The 21,284-nt window shown below is 38.7% G+C and overlaps 1 protein-coding gene across 2 annotated transcripts in view; it reads left to right on the forward strand.

Annotated features, from left to right (window-relative positions):
• The first annotated feature begins 2,757 nt into the window (after window positions 1-2,757).
• The window catches only part of KATNAL2 (katanin catalytic subunit A1 like 2), a 60,266-nt gene continuing 41,739 nt past the window's right edge, over window positions 2,758-21,284 (forward strand). Inside the window, exons 1-2 of one of the 2 annotated variants that reach the window (XM_037165082.2) lie at window positions 2,758-2,837; window positions 20,884-20,954. In XM_037165082.2, coding sequence (XP_037020977.2) covers window positions 20,890-20,954 — 65 coding nt within the window. In that variant the 5' untranslated portion in view covers window positions 2,758-2,837; window positions 20,884-20,889. Of the gene's footprint in view, window positions 2,838-20,883; window positions 20,955-21,284 lie in introns of those variants that run through there. The other variant, XM_037165083.2, reaches the window with a different exon arrangement.

The raw sequence follows: 21,284 nt of genomic DNA on the forward strand, positions 1-21,284 counted from the left end.
CTCTTGTCTTCTCAGCAACAGCCATCCCAATAGGTGTGAGGTCACATCTCATTGTGGTTTATGATTAGCATTTCCCTCATGATTAGTGATGCTGAGCAGCTTTTCATGCACTTTCTGGCCATGTGTATGTCTTTCCTGGAAAAATGTCTATTCAAGTCCTCCACCCATTTTGAAATTGGATTTAAAACATAGGAATTCCTTAAATATTTTGGATACTAGCCCCTTATCTTTCTGATAAGAAAGATAGTCTGCAAATATTTTCTTCCATTCTGTGAGTTGCCTTTTCATTTTGTTGATCATTTCTTTTGTTGTGCAGAAACCTTTTCATTGGACGTAGTTCCACTTACTGGTTTTTAGCTTTTGTTTTAGGTGCCACATTAAAAAAAATAATCTAAAAGACAGAAAACTGTACTTGAACAACAATTAAACTTAAAAAATCATTGTCAAAACTGTCGAGCTTTTTCCCTATGTTTTCTTCTAGGAATTTTTCAGTTTCAGGTCTTACATTCAAGTCCTTAATCCATTTCAAGTTAATTTTTGTGAGTGATGTAAGAGAGGGGTCCAATTTCATTCTTTTGCATGTGCACACCCAGTTTTCCAACAACACATTAAAGAGAGTATTGTTGGCTCCCTCGTCAAATATTAGTTGACCAAAAATTATTCCTTAATGTGGGTCTTGGTTAGAAAAGTTTGAAAGCCAGTGGTCATGTGAAGGAGAGTCTTCAGAAAAAATTATATTAAATTTGCAAATAAGGCAAAACAGAGTACACAGTACGTCCTTTCAATGTCATACTTGAGCAACGTTTAAGGGGGCTAGAGCTATCCCGTAGGACTTTCTGTGATGCTAGAGATGTTCTGTAGCTGTGTTGTCCAATGCATTAGCCATTAGCTACAGGAGACAATTCAATATTTGAAATGTGGCTAGTCTGACTGAGGAACTGAATTTTAAACTTAATTTAATTTAATTAATTAAAATTAAATGTAAATGGCCATAGACAAATATATCTATGTCCATCACAAAAGAAAATTTCAAAAGTATGGTTTGATTGCTCTGTAGAATTTTAACCAGTTTTATATCTAACCTAGCAATTTTAGTCTAACATTCTTCCCTTAAACTGTTCCTCAAAAATGTTCTTTAAACCAGCTTTGCCATCTCACTGGTTCCCTCAGTGAGTTAGATAAAATCATCAACATATATCCATTCATATTGGTCATGTTTTTAACTTTTTGAAAATCATTTCAGCAATAGAATGAGTCTGTTTTTACAACTGTAAACTGGGAGTATTAATACTCCTCCATGGGGTGTTAGGATTAAGTTAGATAATCACATAAATCACATAGTACATTATCTGGTGCTATAGGTATTTAATAAATTATAGCTTTTGTTACGAATAAGAGAATGGTCAACAATTTCAAATGGTGCTAAGTTTAAATAAGATAAAGAGTGAAAAAAAATCTATCATTGGATTTCCTAATTAGGAAGTTATTGGTGACTTTAGCAAGAACAGCTTCAAAGGAATATGGGCAGAATGTTCTGAGAAAGGAATGAGAGGTGAGTGAAGGCAGGAGAGTTAAGTCCTGTCTGAAAGCTTGAAGTGAGTAGGAGAGAGGAGATTCAACTCAATAATTATGAGATTTTTTTTTGGGGGGGGGAAGACCTGAATATTTTTGTATACTGAGGGGAGAGAATGGGTGATGAAGTCTGAAGATAATGAAGATGGAATGGTTTAGAGTAGACACAGCAAGAGAGACGGAAGGGAAAGCCATTGAAGACACAGAGTGGTTGATATACGACGAGGAAAATGGAGCAGAGAAAAATGTGAAGTCCATACTCGACCACTTCTAATGAGAACAGGTCTGATGTGGAACGAATTGGAGAAGAGAAGGTTTGATGCACAGTTTGCATCCCGGAATATCCCTAACGACAACAACAACAAAAAGTCCACAGCATTTTTTAGCCTAAATGGACCATGTATAAGCAATTTCAAAGTAAAGCGGGAGCTTCAAACCTTTACTATAATGGGGCGGGAAAGGGAGACTTAGAGAAGAGATGTCAAAAGTACAGTCTTGGGAACATAAGCATTGGATCATAAAGGCCTGAACAACTGCAGAAATCAAGAACAAATTTATGGCACATAAACCAGAGTTAATTTGCATTTTAGAGATATAATTAAGAGAACCAAAACAATTGTAACCTTCTCCCAAGTCCTGCCAATCATCCCCTCTAGGTCTCTTGATTGGTCACTGTGACGCAACTCTGGATTAAACATACTACTTTCAACATTGATTGGCAAGACAAGAATCCATCTGTGCCCAGGGATTGGCTAACCTGTCTAGGCTCTGGCCAATCCTGAAAGGGGCGGGCTAGTTAAGCATCAGGTTTCCCCGAGCTGCCTTTCTTAGTTGTACTTAACGGTCGATCAGCAAGTGCCTATTTCTCCCATCTCTCCGGCCCTAACACAGTATCTGATGGAGCTTTCTTACCAGACCCTAAAAGTCACGCATCAGGCACGGGAAGCGGTAAGGAAAGCACATTAAAAAAAAAAACCGTATCAGGAACTCCTCTCCCCTTGTTGCTGTAGGCTGATTTGTGTGCCGTCGGTTGCTGTGGTGACAGCGTAGCCGCCAGAGTGGCGCAAGCGCATGAAGGGCCTCTAGGTCTCATTGGTAAAGACCTGGGTCGAGCTTAAGGTTATCACAAGATGCTGATGAGTCTGGGGCAGAGGCAGGTTTGGGAGTGACAACCGGTTTGATGAAAGAGAAGGCACATTCGGTTTGTGACCGACGAAATGGGGCGTCGCGGGGGAGGTAATGTTAGACAAGCTGAGTCTTGATAGGTGAGTGGGTTTGGGGAGTGGTCAAAAATGCAGGTTGTTGAAAGGCGGGACAGTGTGACTCACAAGTTGGGGTACTGGGTTCTGGTGCTGATTCGCCACTACCAAGTCCGAGGGACTTAAGGAATTCCCCTTTTGGGCTTCAGTTCCCCTATTTGAAAGTAAGGTAATTGGACTGTACTCTTTTTCACACGAAGATTACATGAAATTCACAATACATACAGTGGTTTCCTGTATCTGCTAACTAGCCAGCAATACTTGTTACAGCAACGAATGTGAACTGAGGACATACTCTATGTCAGGCACTGGAGAAGAAAATCAATGCTTGGGGTGTTAGGGTAGGGTAGGGTAAATTTAAGTAAAAAGAAATTACTACTCTCTGGGCCCCACCTCCAGAGATTCTGATTTATTGGTTTGGGATAGAAACTGTGCATTGCTTGTGTTTGTTTGTTTGTTCATTTTTTGAAAGCTCAGCAGGTGATTACCATATGTAGCCAGTGTTACAAACCTCTGCTCTAATGTTTCCCAGCTTAGAAACCAAACAAAAACCTAAAACTAATAATACAAAAACTATCACTTTCTTTTTTCCCTCACATCCTTCTTCTCCCCAGTAACAATAACAACCTCTTTCTCTTCAACTTCAGGAGAGAGTTGGCTATGTTTTCTGTCACTACTTCCTCAGTTTTAGATTGTACTTAAGCCCATTCCAACCTGAGCATCAGAACCTCTTAGGCTGGCTTTTAAAAAAGTAGATTCCTGGACCTCACCGGGACTTACTGAGTCAGAAACACTCTGGGACAGGGTGTTTTTGTCCCAGAGAGCTGCACTGTAAACACATAACCCAGGTTTGAAAACCACCTCCCTAAATGCTCTCATGCATTTTCATGACTTCCAATGCCATTTATACGCCAAGAACTTCCCAAACTGACTCTAGAATGGACTTAGTTGCCGAGCCCCAAACCCGTGTGCTGTCCCAGATGAGATACAGAGGACACAGAGGGGACAATGAATCAGTTGACTACTTGACAAATCTAGTAGGACATCTCAAGTACCTGCATCTTAATTTGTTCAATACCTAACTTAAAGATTTTATTTATTTTTTAAAGATTTTATTTATTGATTTTCAGAGAGAGGGTAAGGAAGAGAGAAAGATAGGGAGAGAAACATCAATCAGTTGCCTCTCACACGCCCCCAACTGGGGACCTGGCCCCAAAAAGAGACTCGTGCCCTGACTGGGAATCAAACCGGGAACCTTTTGTTTCTCAGGCGGGCACTCAACCCACTGAGCCACACCAGTGAGGGCCATACCTAACTTTTAACCTTCCTGTCTAAAACTTATACCTTTCCTTTTCATTCTTCCTCCATCTGAGAATGTGAAACCACCATCCGTGTAATTGCTCAAATCAGAATTCTGGCTCAGTTTCTTATACACTTGATGTCACTTCCTTCCTAAACTTTCTGAAAGAACCGTGAAACTCTTCTCTTTATGGTGCAGCTCACGAAAAGCATCCCGGTTCCATTATTGTTTTTCTTATAGACATCCTTTCTGGCCTTGCCCTATGTATCGCCTCTAGCTTTTCCTGAATCATATTCTTTTATAATGAACTTATGACCTAGTAAGTAAACAAAACAAAACTTGGTACTGGTGTTCTGACATATCCATAAATGGAAGTATCCACACTGTTTTTTGTTTGTAGAGAGAGGGGAGGTAAGGAGAAAGAGGGAGAGAAACATCAGTGGGTTACCTGGCGGGCACAACCCAGGCATGTGCCCTGACCAGGAATTGAACTGGTGACTTTTTGGTTCACAGGTCGGTGTTCTACCCACTGAGCCACACCAGCCAGGGCTCAACGCTTAATTACCCTTATGGAATGCCCTCTCTCTTGGCTTTCCTATTGCAGTCTCCCAGTGTTCTACTTTACTTTTTGGCCTGTTTGATGAGCCTCTCTTTCTCTGCTCCTTAAGTTCTTGTTCTATAGGATGAATTTGCCTTTTTTGGTCAGCCTGCTTCCCACACCTGATAAAGTGCCCCTGCTTTATGCCCTGTATAGAGATCACCACACCACCTTCATCCTTGGAAATCATGATGGGATTTTTCCTTTTGGTTTTCCACCGCCACCCAAGTCAACTGGGAAAGTGATGGTGCTTTAGCAGTGCTTCTCAGTCTTTTCTGCGCACGCTAAACACTGGGATGTTCTGAAAATTCAGACTCGGACCCAGTAGTTCCGGGGAGGTGGGGGGTAGAGGAGGGATGTGTATCATAAGCTCCTGTGTAATACAGATGCTGCTGCTGATCTCTGGGGAGCTGAGATCTGGGGATGGGGATTTTTCCCCTATTCCACTTTAAATTCAGAGTTTAATTAAAATAAGAGTATATTCAATCTGGAAAACCTCTGCTACTTTCTTTTTTCCAACCTGCATGTAAAATGTTCTAGAATGTGCTAGGGGCAAGGAAGCTCTGAGGAACAATTGCTTCGATGTTTTTAATTTGACCACACAATTAAAACAAACAGTAATTGGTATCAATGCATAAGAATGGTACTTGGAAAGTCACAACTGATCCACACATTCATGTGTACACGCATTCAATCCTGAAACAAAGTTACTTGCATTTATGCTTATGTGTCATTATATGTACTTTTCAAAAGTTGTGACGCCCTATGTGAAATTTTTATATTTAAAAATACCTATTTTAAGTGTTAGTTAATTAATTAAGTGGTTGACTAGGTTTTTAAATGAGTGTCGTTAAATGTCTTAGCTTTTATTAATTGCATGGGCCCCTAAAAAAAAACAACAGGGTAATTGAAAATTTAATTACATCAATGTTTTTCTTCAAATAACTAAGGCTTATTAAACTTTAAATGTTCAAACATTTAAGCATCTATTGAAATACCAATAGCTATAAACAATGTGCAGTTCTAAATACTAATTAAACAAATTCTAAATCACCATAAACCTAAACTGAATTTTAAGTAACTCACGTTTTAAGTACTATGCTCCTACATAAGCAAGATGATTAACCACTTCGGGACTGACCACGGCCGTAGGCTTGTGGACATCTTTAAAATGCTGTGTCTGCTCTTGAACCACGTTCTTCCTGCACCTGGACCAAGACAGGCAGACTGATCAGAAAACCTGGAATCCTTTGCTAATGTCACATTGCTGCTCTCGGAGAGTTGTTTCTTTTTTAACCACTAACGGAGAATATATAGAAATGAATTTGTATATTTGATGTTCTGGGTTAAAAACATTCTTTATTTTGAAAAAATAACATTAGGTTTTATTTTTAAATACAAAAAAGTATATATCTCACCACCTGGGTAAATCCCCAAAACATTTTTAAAAGATTTTATTTATTTATTTTTACAGAGAGGGGAAGGGAAGGAAAAAGAGAGGGACAGAAACATCAACATGTGAGAGGTACGTCGATCAATGATCTATTACCTCTCATACCCCAAGCTGGAAACCTGGCCTGCAGCCTAGGCCTGTGCCCTGACTGGGAGTTGAACCAACAACCTTCCAGTTTGTAGGCCAGCACTCAGTCCAGTGAGCCACATCAGCCAGGGTGAAAACATTTTTAAGAAGTTGGTTATAGCCTAGGCTGGTGCGGTGTAGTGGATTGAGCACTGGCCTGCATTCCGAAAGGCTGCTGGTTCGATTCCCAGTCAGGGCACATGCTTGGGACGGGGCAGGTCCCCAGTTAGGGGCATGCAAGAGCCAACTGGTCGATCTTTTCCTCCCCTTCCCATCTCTCTAAAAATACATAAATAAAATCTTTAAAAAATATAAAAAGATAAAAAACTGATACAGCCTCCTGCTTTCAAATGTGATAGAATAGCTGGTACCAGACTAGTAATCCTGCCATATGCAGCTAGAAAACTGCACTATATATATATATATATATATATATATATATATATATATATATGAATAATCGGTCTGTTTCCAGACACTGGATGGTGTGATCATGAGAGAGGGCCTGGAAGCAGTTACCGGGTTCCCGCACACGAGGGAGTATCCAAGCAGAGTACAGCAGAGGAGACAGAGAGTTGAGTTTGGAAAGACTCAGGTGGTTACAACTGGGAGTGAAGAAGACCAGAGAGAAGGAAATTATGCAAACAAATTGCTTCTGTGCATATATACAGTGAAGATGAATGAAACTTAGGGAAAGACCAATTTCTATAGGCTCAACAATTACTCATGCTCACATAACATGGAGGGACATTGAATTCCAAACAACCTGAGTGGAAAAATGTTGTGGGACAAGATTTAGAGATTTCAGGAAGGCTATATGCATCACAAGTAAGCTATGCTAGCCCTAGAATAAAGTTATACCTTTAGTTATATCTTTCCTAACAAAGCTTAAAAATAAGCCTTAATGGGATCAGACTTACTTACAAATAACTAAACTATCTTCCAAGATAAAACTCAACACACTTGAAGACAGTGAAATCCAGACTATTGAATAAATAAAATTCCAAATAAAATTTCAAATTTATTGGCATAATTTTTCATAATATCCTGTTATTTTATACAAATATATACACAATCTGTAACCATCTATTATTTTTATTATTGACATTGATTATTTGTGCCTTCTCTCTCTTTTTTATTCATTAGTCTTGCCAATGGCTTATCAATTTTCTTAGCCCTTTCAAAGAACCAACTTTTGTTTTGTTGATCCTGTCTATTGCAAGTTTGATTTCTATTTCATGTTTACAGTCTTCTTTTTTAAATTGATTCTAGAGAAAGAGGAGGGAGGGAGAAAGAGAAGGAGAGAATCATCGATCAATGTGGGAGAGAAACATCGATTGGTTGCCTCTTGCACGTGCATGACTGGGAATGGAAGCCAGAACCCAGGCATGTGCCCTGACCAGGAGTCCAACTGGTGACTTTTCTGTTTGAAGGACAACTCTGGACCTACTGAGCCACACCAGCCAGAGTTTACATTCTTAAAATTATTATTTCCATCCTTCTGCTTTCTTTGGGTTTATTTTATTATTCTTTTTCTAATTTCTAAAGATGGTTGCTTAACTTATTAATATTCTTGCCTTTTCTTCACTTTTAACAAATGCATTTAAGCATTTAAATTTCCTTCCAATCACTACTTTGTCTGCTTCCCATGTTTTAATATGTAGCATTTTCGTTCAATTCCCAATATTTTCTAATTTCTACTGGGATTTTTCTCTTATACATAAGTATTTAGAAGTGTATTGCTTGCACATAGGAAGCCTAATGGCATCTTTTTGACACTGTCTTCTAGTTTAATTACATAGTGTCCATAGAATAATATTCTAAGTGATTTTAGTCCACTGACATTTGTTGAGAATTGTTTTATGGCTCAATGTACAGTTAAGTTTATTAATTGTGCTGTTCAAATCTTTTATATCTCACATATTTTTTCTTGTTTTATCAATTCCTGAGGAAGGCATATAAAATTCTTTCACTGTGATTGTACTTTTTATTTTTCCTGTTGCTTTTGTCAGTTTTTGTTTTATTTATTTTGATGCCATGTTATTAGGTACATAGATATTTAGGATTACTATCTTTAATTAATGTGTGCATTTGATGTGAAGTGGGGGTTAAGCTTAATTTTTCTTGGCATGAGGGTAATCTAGTTGGTCTAACACCTTTTTTAAAAATTTGAATTATATAGGCAACGTTTTTTAAAAATCAAATTACCATATATTTGTAGACCTATTTCTGAATTCTCTGCTCTGTTCCACTGATATACTTACCAGTCCACATGCCAACATCAAACTGTGTTAATTATTGTGGCTTTATGTTTAGCCTTGGAAATTGATAGTGTAAATCCTTTGACTCAGCTTTGTCTGTGCTATCTTGGTTATTCTAAGTTTTCAATACATTTGAGAATTAGATTTTCAGTTTATTGAAAATGGCCTGCTGAACTTTTGATAAGATTGCATTGAATCTATAGATCCATTTACAGAATTAACATCTTAACAATATTGACTTTCCCAATCATAAACACTGTATCTCTTTTAATTTCTCTTAGTTATATTTTGTCATTTCGAACAGAAGTTGTATTGGTTTGCTGGGGCTGCCATAACAAAATATCTGACTGGTTGGCTTAAGCAACAGAAATTTATTTTCTCTCAGTTCTGGAAGCTAGAAGACCAAGATCAAAGTATCGGCAGTTGTGGTTTCTTCCGGGGCTCCTCTCCTTGGTTTGCAGATGGCCCCTTTCTTGATGTGTCATTCATCATATGATCTTTCCTATGTTGGAGATGATCCCTGGTATCTCTTTGTGTGTCCAAACTTCCTCTTATGAGGACACAGTCAGAGTGGATTAAGGCCCTTGGGGCCCACTCTAACAGTCTCATTTTGACGTAACCACCTCCTAAAAGTCCTAGCTTTGACCTTCCAAAGTATTCAGGGTTAGGGCTTCAGTGTATGAATTGGACACAATGTAGCTCACAAAAGTCTTAAACGCCTTTAATTAAATTTGTTCCTATTTAATTTTTATATGCTGTTGTAAATGGTATTGGTGAATGTAGTTTTTCTCAGTCTGTGTCTAATAGTTTCAATATCTTGCATCCAGTGTGAATGTTTCAATTGTCATCGTTACTGCTGTTTCTCATTATGTTGTCCTTGTCTTAGACTGTGCAGAGTGGTGTAGCTGATAATTTGTTTTTATAAATAATTTGAGATTAAGGGGGATGTGATCTTCCAGTAGAGGTGATTCAGGTTTGCTTCTCCCATGTGCCTGCAGCAGGGTACTAGTAGTTCAAAAATATCTCCATCCAGTTTCAGAAACTGAGATTTTTTTCTGGGCCATAGAGAATGGGAAACTGAACTGGGCAACTTAACTTCTCTTCTTTCCTTATTCCTAGGACTGAGCCCTTTATAGGTTTTACCTCTGGCCCCCTACAGGGTCCCCTATCCTGCTGGGTCCTGGACTCCAACTTTTGTATCCGCAGTGCCTTGAGATTTTTCAAATGCACTTACTCAGCATCTTAGCCTCTTAGAGGCAGGCAAATGTCCTTGGGAAAAAGTGGCTTCAAATGCCAGGATCATATGTGTGCATCAGTGAACACACACACACACACAACACACACACGGGGTATATCTGGAGAACAAAAATCCTGTAATCAAAATTGCTCTATCAAAGAGTTTGTATGTGTGCAATTATATGCATACATAATTGAGCATATCCTTCCGGATTCGATTCTATGCATGTATACTTACGCGCACACACTCTTGAGGCAGGGAGGCAGTGGCTGTGGTGCGTGGATTCACAGAATGGCCATGGCCTGGCAGGGATGTCCACCTCTGAAATCTGCAGCTTCTGAGGCCCGGGGGCGGAGCCAGGCGTGCTGAAGCCTCAGGGGCCAAGTGAATTTGTATGCGCAGGTCACGCAACAGGAAGAGGGGAGCCTGGTATTTAAGCTTAGGCCCCACTGTGCAAAGTACCCTTCTGAAGAGGGTGAGGAGCGGAACCCTAGAGAGAGAAGGGGATTTGTCTGAAGTCAAACAACAGCCCCACGAGGGCACTAAGGGTCCCTGCATCCGTTAGCCCGCAGAGCAGTGTCTGGCCGTGGCATCCAGTCCGTTCTTCTGGAATGAATGACTGAAGGGCCATTTTCTCCGAACATCAGAAGTAGGGCCTGACTCAGATTAGCCCTGTACACCCCAGGGTCCTCAAGGGTCCTCGAGGGGGCTTAGTCTCACTCTGTAAGGACTCAGTTTCATCACTACCGTGATTACAACCCCAAAGGACAACTTCACAGCGTTAAGTGACTCTGTCAGGACTGACTTCACCCTGTTGTTTAGGGACACGGTCTGGTCGGATACTTGTCAGCATTAACTCCATGGCAGTGATGAGACCCTGACCGGACCTCCAGGGATGCACCTGGCCTGACCGCTTTGCCTGGTTGCTCTTCCTTGATATTTTATACGTAAGTTTTTTTATCTCTTCAACAATTCTATAGGTATCCCTTTGTTCCACTTTCCCCTCAGATTTTCTCGTTGTCTTAACGTTGTTTATTGAGCAGCCTATATTTCCTCTGTCATCCTGGGTTTTAAAGATATCCCAAGTCTTAGAGATTTTATGCAGTCTGAGAATTCCTGACAGTTATCATTGTTTTCAATATTCTCAGTAGCATCAATTGGTGGTTTTAGTATTGCATGATTACTTAAAGTCACTAATCAATTTTAAGGAAAGGATATAAAAAACACAGTAAGTAAAACGAAAACACCACGTGCCTACTACACACACACACACACACACTAAGATGTTAACCAGGGGTGAACCCTAGTGTATATCCCATGTATTCTTCCAAACCCTTTTTCCTGTGTGTACACACACACACACACACTGTATTGTTTTATCCAAATGAAATCATATCATAAATGCTGTTCTTTAACCAACTCCTTCTCTAACCAGTATCCAACCCAGCATCGTGCAGTGTATGTTTTTTGTATCCCTTAAGTTTCTTAAAGTTAACACATCTTTTCTCAGCCCCTACTGTCACTATTTTTATTTTATTTTAACTTTATTTTTAATGACACTGACTTTTTCAGAAATCATGAAAATTGTTCTGTAGAACCTCTCTCTTTCTCATTTGTCTGATTTCGTCTTTGAGGTCTCATTTGCTGCCCATCCCTGGTGAACTGAAAGTTGGTTCTAAAGGCCTGATAGATTTAAGTGAATCCCTTTAACCTAATCTGGCAGGTGGTACTGAGGACCCCGGGAGACTGTGGTATTGCCTTACCGTGATGGCAGTCTGACCCCTGAAACACGCGGCTCTGCTGCCGCTAGAAAGGTGCGTGGGTGAGCATGGCATGGAATGGAAAGCCCCCCGTGTCTCGGTGGGTTTTATACTTCTCCGAAACTTCAAATTCTATAACCAGTTCCTACTTAGAATCAACAACAAGTGCCCCTTTTCCTGGAACACTGTTGATGAGCAGAGTTGACCTAACTTTGTGTGAAGTACAATGCATGCCTTCCTGGATCTGCAGATACTCCTTTTGATAGTTCTAGCGCTCTTCCAAGTTGTGCAGCATTTAAAACTTAGGGAGTTTCCTGGTAGAAACAGGAGGTAATCAGGAAACAAACAAAAAACAAATTAGAACCTACGGGTATATATAGTCAAGCTTTTAAGTGAGTATTAGATGCAGGGACTGTAAAATAGAACTATAATAAAAGCATTTGAAAGAAGAAATGTGTCCTTTTTAACTGTTTGTTTTTGAGATGGAAAGCTTAATGCAAAATTTGGATCTTATTACAGAAATTGAAATGAGCTCATGCAAATTAATCTCCATTGCACCCGTAAAAAAGAAATTAAAAGCACTAATGTTGCATGTGGTGTATATACAGTAACATTTCCTAAATATCTTCTGGGTCTGAAACTGGGAATGATATTCAATGCTTCCTTTTCCTCAGGCTACAGTATCATAGGATTCAATTTTGAATCTGATAATGGAGACATTTTTGTTGCACAATAGCCCACAGAGGAAATGAAGGAAGAAGAAAACAGACAGATTATTGAAGCAGAGACAAATGAGATACCTCAGTAAATGTTCATTTCTGGGCTTTCTTTCTTTGGTAGACAGAAATTAATTGAGCATCTAATTGTGTCCATTTGGGGGGACGCCATCTTTACAGTTTAAATTGACCATTTGTTAGTGGCCCATTCTTAGTTTTTTTAATTTAGCAGACAATTTTCTGTGCTAATTTGAGTGGCATAAGTAGAAAGATGTTATAGATTTGGCAAACTTTACACTTTTAATTAACAAATTTACAAGACCACATTCTACATTTCAAGTAATAGCACATCTGAAATATTTAACACTAGGTATCTGTTAAGTGTTTTTTCTTATCTCTCTTTTCTTAATTAAATTCTGACTTTCCATCAAGCTTGTCTCACAGAAAAAAGTCTCATTATTATTTCAAGGCCTGGAGACCCCAAGTACATGCTGTCTCACAATCTGCATTGTAAGAAAGCCATTCTTGAAGCAGCCTCATTACCAGACAATTTTAAATCACTGGGCCAATGGATGGCCCTCAGTTTTCATCATCTGCCATTTGACTATTTGCCAAACTGTGATTCTAGGGAAAAAAATCCTGGAAGAACTCATGACTGAGGTTGAGACAGCTACCATTTTCTAGGAAGGTAAATGACATTCTGCATAAGCCTCTCTGACAGATTACTTATATTCTTTGAAGAATATGGTCAACATTGCTCAGATCAGCTTAGGATCCAGAGTTCTCTTCATCCCAAGAATCAGAGCTTTGCCTTCCTGTCCCGATCCGTTGTGAGATCACTAGGTCAGTGGTTCACTGTTCAAACAACTCTCCAGTGCCTTACTGGTGTGGCTCAGTTAGTTGGGCATCATCTTGCAAAGGGAAAGGTCACAAGTTCAATTCTTGGTCAGGACACCTACCTGGGTTGCAAGGTATATAGGAGAAGCAACTAATAGATGTTTCTCTCTCAAGGCAGCAAACATGTTTCTCTTTCATATGGATGTTTTCTCCCTCCCTTCTCCTCTCTCAAAACAAAACACCAAAAAAAAACCCACCAAAGAAAGACTCTCCAGGAATTCTAAAAGGAACTTGAAAAGGATAATTCTGCTAAGTGTTTCAGCTCAAGTTTTGTGGGAGTTGCTGTGAAATCTAACGTTGTACCTTTGGGGAGTAGACAATAAGACTCCCAGGTTTCTCTGCCTTTGTGTATGCGCAGTTTTTTTTGTTCACATTGTCACTGATTTTTTTTTTAAAGATCTTATTTATTTATTTTTAGAGTGAAGGGAAAGGAGGGAGAAAGATAGGGAGAGGAACATCAGTTGGTTGCTTCTCACATGCCCCCAACTGGGGACCTGGTCTGCAACCCAGGCATGTGCCCCAGACTAGGAATGGAACTGGTGACCTTTCAGTGCACAGGCCGGCACTCAGTCCATTGAACCACACCAGACAGGGCATAGTAGCACTGATTTTTTTTTTTTTTTTTGCCACCTAAGTGGTATTTAACTCATTCAATGCTGCCTAATTTTTTAAAAAACCTTTTATTTCTCTTCATTTTGCTGTCATAAGATTTTTTAAAAAGACCGGTAACCACAGTTGTTTGATTTTGGCAAATTTGGCATACTGTTTAATTTTTTTGGCAAATTAAAATAGCTTCTCTCTGGTCTGGAATGAATGTGCAGGGTGGGAGTAGATGCTGATGAGGAGGGGCTCTTACAGGGGGGAAACTGATGGAGGGAAGAGCACTGGCCCAGGAACTAGAAGACTTGGGTTCTGCTTCCCACTCTTTGCAGGCTTTTGAGCAAATCTCTTAACTTTTCTAGACCTCAGGTTCCTGGGACTCAAGGATCTCCAGGTACCTTCTAGACTTCTGAAATTCTGAATCAAAACTCCAAGCAGGAGTTTGAGAATTTGTACATTTAAAAACATATACCATCAATCTTATTACTGCTTGTTTAGTATGAGGTCATATTTTTATTTTACAAACTTGATTTGGACTGAATTTTGTAATGACTGTCATCTTTATTATGGAACTAATACTTGGAACTACCTAAATTTCATGAACAGCTTCCCTTTGTAATACACTAGATGGCACTATAGGCGAGGCAAATCAAACAACAACAAAAAAAGAGACAAAAAACTTTATCGACACAATTAGGAAGGTCTTCTTCACCAAGGAAGAGTTGTTGCATCAACATCTTCAGAAAGATAAAAGAAAACTGCCAGTGTTAGACATCTTATTATCAGGATAATGTCATTTACAGTGGCTTTCAAACTTTTTGATTGTGCTCAATTAACGACGACATCTTAGGTTGAGATCCAGACCCCATACATGTGGTCAATTGCACACGATTCCACAAAGCAATAGTAAACCTTCTTACCTGTTATGCATTCTGTGATAATTCTATTGCTGATTATACCCCATTAATGATTTCATGACCTATATTTCAAAAACAAACAAACAAACAAACAAACAAACAGTTATCTAATGAAACTATCAAGAAATGCCAGACTCTACTCAGCGCTTGGCGCCATACAAGGTACTGGGGATGAGAAATGCATAAGGATACTTGTTTACTGGGAAAGGGAAGAGTTAGTTACCTTGAGGATATGAGACAGCAACCTTGTATGGCATTGAAATGCCACAGACTAAAAGTCAGTGGAAGAAGATATTTTAAGGGAAGATTTTATGGAATAGCGGGATCATATCTAACTAAGCCTTTCTTTTGATATTAACTTAAAAAAAAGATTTTATTTATTTTTAGAAAGAAGGAAAAGGAGGGAAAAGGACAGGGAGAGAAACAATTGGTTGCCTCTTGTACGCCCCCAGCTGGGGACATGGCTTGCAAACCAGGCATGTGCCCTGACCAGGAATCGAATCAGCAACCTTTCGGTTTGCAGGGTGGCACTCAACCCACTGAAGCCACACCAGCCAGGGCTGATACAAACTTTCATTGGGGAAATTACATACTGTAAACTAAAGTAGTCACATAAAATAAATGCATATTCCATTCATATAAAGTTCAAAAATATTACAACTAAAGAATATGTTTTTAAGATACATACATAGTTGGTAAATCCATAAAGAAAAAAGGAGTAATTAACATAAAAGTTAGTTATCTCTGGCGGGAGGGAGGGGAAAACACCTGAAAGGAACACGAGAGGGAGTTTCTAAGATGCTAAAGGTACTTTGGGGCTTCCCCAGGGTGGCATTTGTTATTATTACTATTTAAAATAACTGGAGGTTTCCTATACTCTTCTGTATGAATTATATATTTTATTAAAAATAGCAAAGAAGATTACTGTAATTGCTTTGTGATGATCTCTTGGTAATTTGCTTTTTGGTTTGTTAACCCCCCTTGACTGATGGGGTCTCTTCAAAGACAGAGACTGAAAAGTATCCAATGTTGTATTTTTGAAGAATAGCCTGTTATACACTTTTAAAGCTCTTCTAATGGTATCTGTTGTCCTTGGGGGTGAATTCAGATTTTAGAAACAGTCAAATCTGTTAATAAAGTATGTTTTTAAATTGAATAACTTAAGTAACAACAAACGACAGGATTATCCCACAGCAGAGAGTTGATTAACTTATGGTTCATTCTCTGCAGTTATTAGAAATCATATTTTAGAAAAACTTTTAATGATGTGGAAAAATACAGGGCCGGGCAAAAGTGGTTTACAGTTGTTCCTATGTTATGATTATTACCACTGCTTTATTAACTCAGAAAAGTGTCACGATGGTACAGAGCACTTAGATACAATCTCTTAAGTGCTTTGATCACCAGCCTTCCTTATTTACACGTTCTTGTAGGCTGCTTGTTATACTCAGGCATTGCCTGGCACAGAGTCCTTTGTTGTCATCAATATACCTGCTTTTGCCCTCCCTTGTATTTACAAAGTGTTTTTAAGAAAAAAGAAAATGACAGGTTATCAAAACACACATGAAGCATCTTTTGTAAAAAGATTGAAAGAGTGTGACTAACATGTTTTATTTTTTCTTATGCCTTTATGCACTGTCCCAATTTTGTACATTGGTCACATACTATTTTTGTAAATGGGGGCTGAAGTAAGACTATGGTCATTTATCTACATTGAAGACCATTTAATTAGAGGAATTTCAGAAATGTGTTGAGCCATGGAATAAAAGCATGGCTTGCTGAGGTGCCTGCTCTGAAGGGTGACTCCATTTAAAGATATTAGGTCTGATATATTTGTTTAGAAACTGGTCACTGCTTTAAAGAATAGACATTATTTTTTAGAGCAGTTTTAGGTTCACAGCAAATTAGTCAGAAAATACACAGGATTCCATAATACTCGTCCATAAAAAAGAAGAAAATTGTACCCTTTGTGACAGTGTGGATAGACCTGGAGAACATCATGGTAAGTGAGATAAGCCAGTCAGAGAAAGGCAAGTACCATGTGATTTCATTCATATGTGGAATCTAATGAACAAACTGAGCAAACAAGGAAAATGGGGACAGACTCAGAGATGGAGAGCAGATGACAGCTGGGGTGGGGAGGTTAGCCGTGGGGGGACTGAGCAAAAAGGAAAAAGCATTCGTGGACATGGACAGCAGTGTGACTGCTTGGGGGAGGGAGGTATAAGAGGACTAAAAGGTAATGGGAAAAAATTCAATAAAGACTAAATAAAATACAAAAAAATAATAAGAAAAGAGAAGAAAGCACACAGGATTCCCATGTTCCCCTGGCCCCCACACCTGCACACGCTTCCCCAGTATACCCAAAGTCCACAGTTTACATCAGAGTTCACGTTTGCTGTTGTGCATTCTATGGATCTTAACAAATGTATAATGATGTGTATCACCATTATAGTATCATATACAATAGAATCGCCTGAAATCCTCTGCACCCTCCCTCCCTCCTACACCCCTAAACTCTGGTCACCACTGGTCTTTTTATTGTCTTCAAAGTTTTGCATTTTCCAGCATGTCATATAGTTGGAATCATATAGTATATAGCCTTTTCAGATTGGCTTCTTTCACAAGTAATATGCATCTGAGTTTCCTCCATGTCTTTTTATGGCTTGATAGATCATTTCTTTTCAGTGCTGATTACTATTCCATTGTATAGATATACCACAGTTTATTTATCAATGTGCAGGTTTCTCCCTAGACATACAAACTCTTTTGGGCAAGTACCATGGGATGTACTTGCTAGGTCCTATATTAAGAGAATGTCTAGTTTTGTAAGAAACCACCAAACTATCTTCCGAAGTAGCTGTGCCATTTTGTATTTCCACCAGCAATGAATGCTCTATACCCTCACCAGCACTTGACGTTGTCAGTGCTCCGGTTTTCCACCATTCCGATCGATGTACAGTGGTACCTTATTGTTTTAATTTGCCATTCCCTAATGACGTGATGTTGAGCGTCTTTTTGTGTGTTTAGTTGGCACCTGTATATCTTCTTTTGTGAGATGTCTGGTTATGTTTTTTGTCTATCTTTAACTGGGTTGGTTGTTTTCTTATTGTTGAGTTTTAAGAGCTCTTCGTATATTTTGGATAACAGTCCTTTATCAGATGTATCTTTTGTAAATATTTTACCCCAGTCTAAGTTACTACTTTTCATGTTATATATTTTATTGCTTCAAGAATTATTATCAATTTTCTTTCCTCTTAGAGTTCTGAGAGCCCTGGTTTATTTACAGGGTGGAGCAGAAGTAAGTATACAGTTGTTCATATGGAAAATAATACAATGCTTTATAAATACTAACACAAGAATAAACTGTTTTGCATACTCACTACTATAAACCTGCTTTTTCTCCACTCTGTACTTTCCACTTTATTCAAAGCAAAACATTTAACTGACAACAACAAAAAGTGTGATAAATAAAAGGCAGATACATTTTTTTTAAAAGCAGTAACTACTGTTTGAATGGCAGAAACACACCATAAATTTTGGTTGAACTAGTGCTACTTACTATGCTTCCTTCTCAAGCTCTTTGAAATACAAATTGCTTTATTTACTATATTTTCTAGCAATCTGAATAAAAGTTTATCCCTTTAAGCAAAAGATCCAAAACTATTTTGGATGGATACCTTTAAAATACTTTACCTGCCAACTTAAACAACAAATATTGACCATGATTGAACCGCTCCATTATGATTTTTTTATCATAGGATAATAGTGTACTCAAAAAACAACAATTTGTTGTGGAAAAGGGACAATCAGAGGATAAGACAAAACTCTTGGAAATTAAAAACTATTATTGTCTAAATAAATTCTGTAGATGGTTCAAAGACGAGGCCAAGGAAATTGCCTGGAAAATGGCCACAAGAGACAAAGAAATGGAACACTGTAGAAAAAAAAAGAATCTTAAAAAGATCAATCTGGAACATCCCCCATACAGTTAGTACAAGCTCTTAAAAATAAACCAGAAAAATGGGGGGGGGGGTAATTTATTAAAGAAATTTTCAAGAATAGAAGCATGGGATTGTCCAACTTGACAATGGCCAGCACAGTGAATGGAAAAAGACCTGAACCAAGGAAGTTGTATAATTTCAGAACACCAAAGTTAAAAATAAGATCCTAAAAGCTTCCCAGGAAGAAAAGACCTGATAAATGCATAGAATCAGGAATAGAATGGCAATGTAATACCCTTTCAAACTAACAAGTTTAAAGTAGAATAAAGACATTTTCAGGCACACAAATTCTCAGCCACATTCATCTCCATGTATTTTTACTCAAGAGGATGTGTGCTACTAAACCAAGTAAGGAACCAAGAAAGGAGAAGATTGCATTTCTAGAGGGGCCAATGCAGGAGAAGTTTCAAAGGAAAGTCCTCTGATGGGCACCCATCCCGGGAGTCAGCAGTCCAGAGGGCCGTGGGGAAGGGGAGGGGGAGTGTAACTGACATGTCATCTGATGTGTTCCATGAAAAAAATGGGACATGAGGGGTCTTTAGAGGTGTATTGGTGTTTGAAAATTAGCAATAGGTACATAGGAAAGTAATAAAATTTTTTAATGGAGGCAATTATTCAGTACCAAAAAATAAGGTTGTACAGAAATGGAAAAGTAACCATAGTATGTTTTCACTCATCAGAGAACATTATTTACATGGTCATAATAATCTAGTCCCCAGCTACTGATAGAACCGGGAGGGGAGGGGAGGCTGAGAAGTGTGTGAAACAGTCTGTTCCTCATCTGCCTGAACAGGAAGTGAATAGTCAATGTCTAATATTCACTTATCATGAAACAGTGATATATTTAGAAACACGGAGGTAAATATTGGAAGAAACAGCTAAAGTAATTACACTTGTTGCCTCTAGGGAGTGAGGGGTGGGGTTGGGTAGTAGAGCTGGACAGACTATAATTTTCTTTAAAAATTTATAGTGTGACATTAGTCAGCCTAGAAAGAGAAAAAATTTTGGCACACACTATCACATGAATGAACGTCGATGACATGGTGAGTGAAATAAACCAACACATGAGGACAAATAGCCTAGGAGTCCACTTGTAGGAGGTGCCCAGAGCAGACTAATTCGCAGAGACAGAAAACAGAGGGGTTGCCGTGGCATGAACACCGAGTTTCAGTTGGGGAAGAGGAAAGAGCTCTGAAGGTGGACGGCAGAGATGGTTGCGCAACAATGCCACTGTCTAAACTGTACACTAAAAATGGTTCAAATGGTCGAGCTTGTCATACATATTTTACTACTACTCCATTAAAAAGCAACATAAAAAGAAAAGTTAAGTACTGTTTGATTTATAGAAAGCTTTGAATGCACGCCTTGAAAAATTTGTATATGTGTCATGAGTGTGTGTTTGTACATAGATTTCATGACATAATTTGGGCCACTCAGGGGCCATTTTGCTTTTGCTTTTATCCAGTTCTTACCCATGTTGTCCTTAGAAAAAGATGTTACATAAGTTGTTCTCAAATAAGGGAAATATTATTGAAAGTATTCTATGAATATATTTCAGGGAAATTTGAGATACCAGATAACTAAATGCAGTATATTAAGACTGTGAATAGATGTACAAATTCATCCAGTTTGAATATGGGTGTTATTATGCAGGAACTTCCCTTTTATGGCCTCTGCTCCCCTATTCTCAATGCTTGGCTGTGCAGCCTCCCCTGAGAGGTTTACTGGAACTCATCTCCGAGTTTGTGCAGGGGCTGGGTGGGACTCGATCGAATTTAAGATGTATCAGCAGGTAAGTACCTGTGATGTCAGAGCAGATTTCTGGCTCATGAGTTTATCTTTATCACTTTCCTTAATCTGGTCTAAATCGGACTAGGTATATTTCTTGCTTCACAGATATAAGCAATAAAATGCCAATTATCTTGGCAGTAAGAAGTTAACTAGTAAAGTGCGATCCTAATTTAAATTGTGGTACGTTCAGTTTACAATTAAGAAGTCAGATCTAAGAAGAAAATAGCAATGGAAAACAACTTTACATCCTGAGAAATATCAAACTGCCTTCCAGCCTTTGAATCATGCTTCTTGGTTTTGATAGGGTACTTCTACCTCCAAGGGTTTCCTGTGGCACAGGAAGTGTTGTTATCTCATTTTGCTCCCATCTAAATTCTCCTTTTTCTTCACAGTGCGAGATGAGGACAGAAGCACGCCGAAAAAACCTTCTCATTTTGATTTTGCATTACTTAACACAAGAAGGGTATGTTATATCGCATATATTTAGATATGATTCTTTTTTTTTCCTGACCTCTGCTTTCCAGGTGCACCCTTTTAAAAACAATTAATAGACTGCATTTTTAAATGAGTGGTTTAATATTTACAGAAAAGTGGAGCAGAAAGTACAGAGAGTTCCCATATGCTGGCAACCCCTGGCCCTGCCCAGTCTCCCCTGTTATTAATGTCTTGCATTCGTGTGGTGCATTTGTTACAATTGATGAACCCATACTATATGTTGTATATTATTACCAGCTAAAGTCCATAGCTGGCATTGTACAGTTCTATGAGTTTTGACAAATGCATAATGTCAAGT

The sequence above is a fragment of the Artibeus jamaicensis genome, unplaced genomic scaffold (genome assembly GCF_021234435.1).
Source record: "Artibeus jamaicensis isolate MK-2021 breed Jamaican fruit bat unplaced genomic scaffold, CSHL_Jam_final contig_354, whole genome shotgun sequence".
Taxonomy (NCBI): Eukaryota; Metazoa; Chordata; class Mammalia; order Chiroptera; family Phyllostomidae; genus Artibeus; species Artibeus jamaicensis.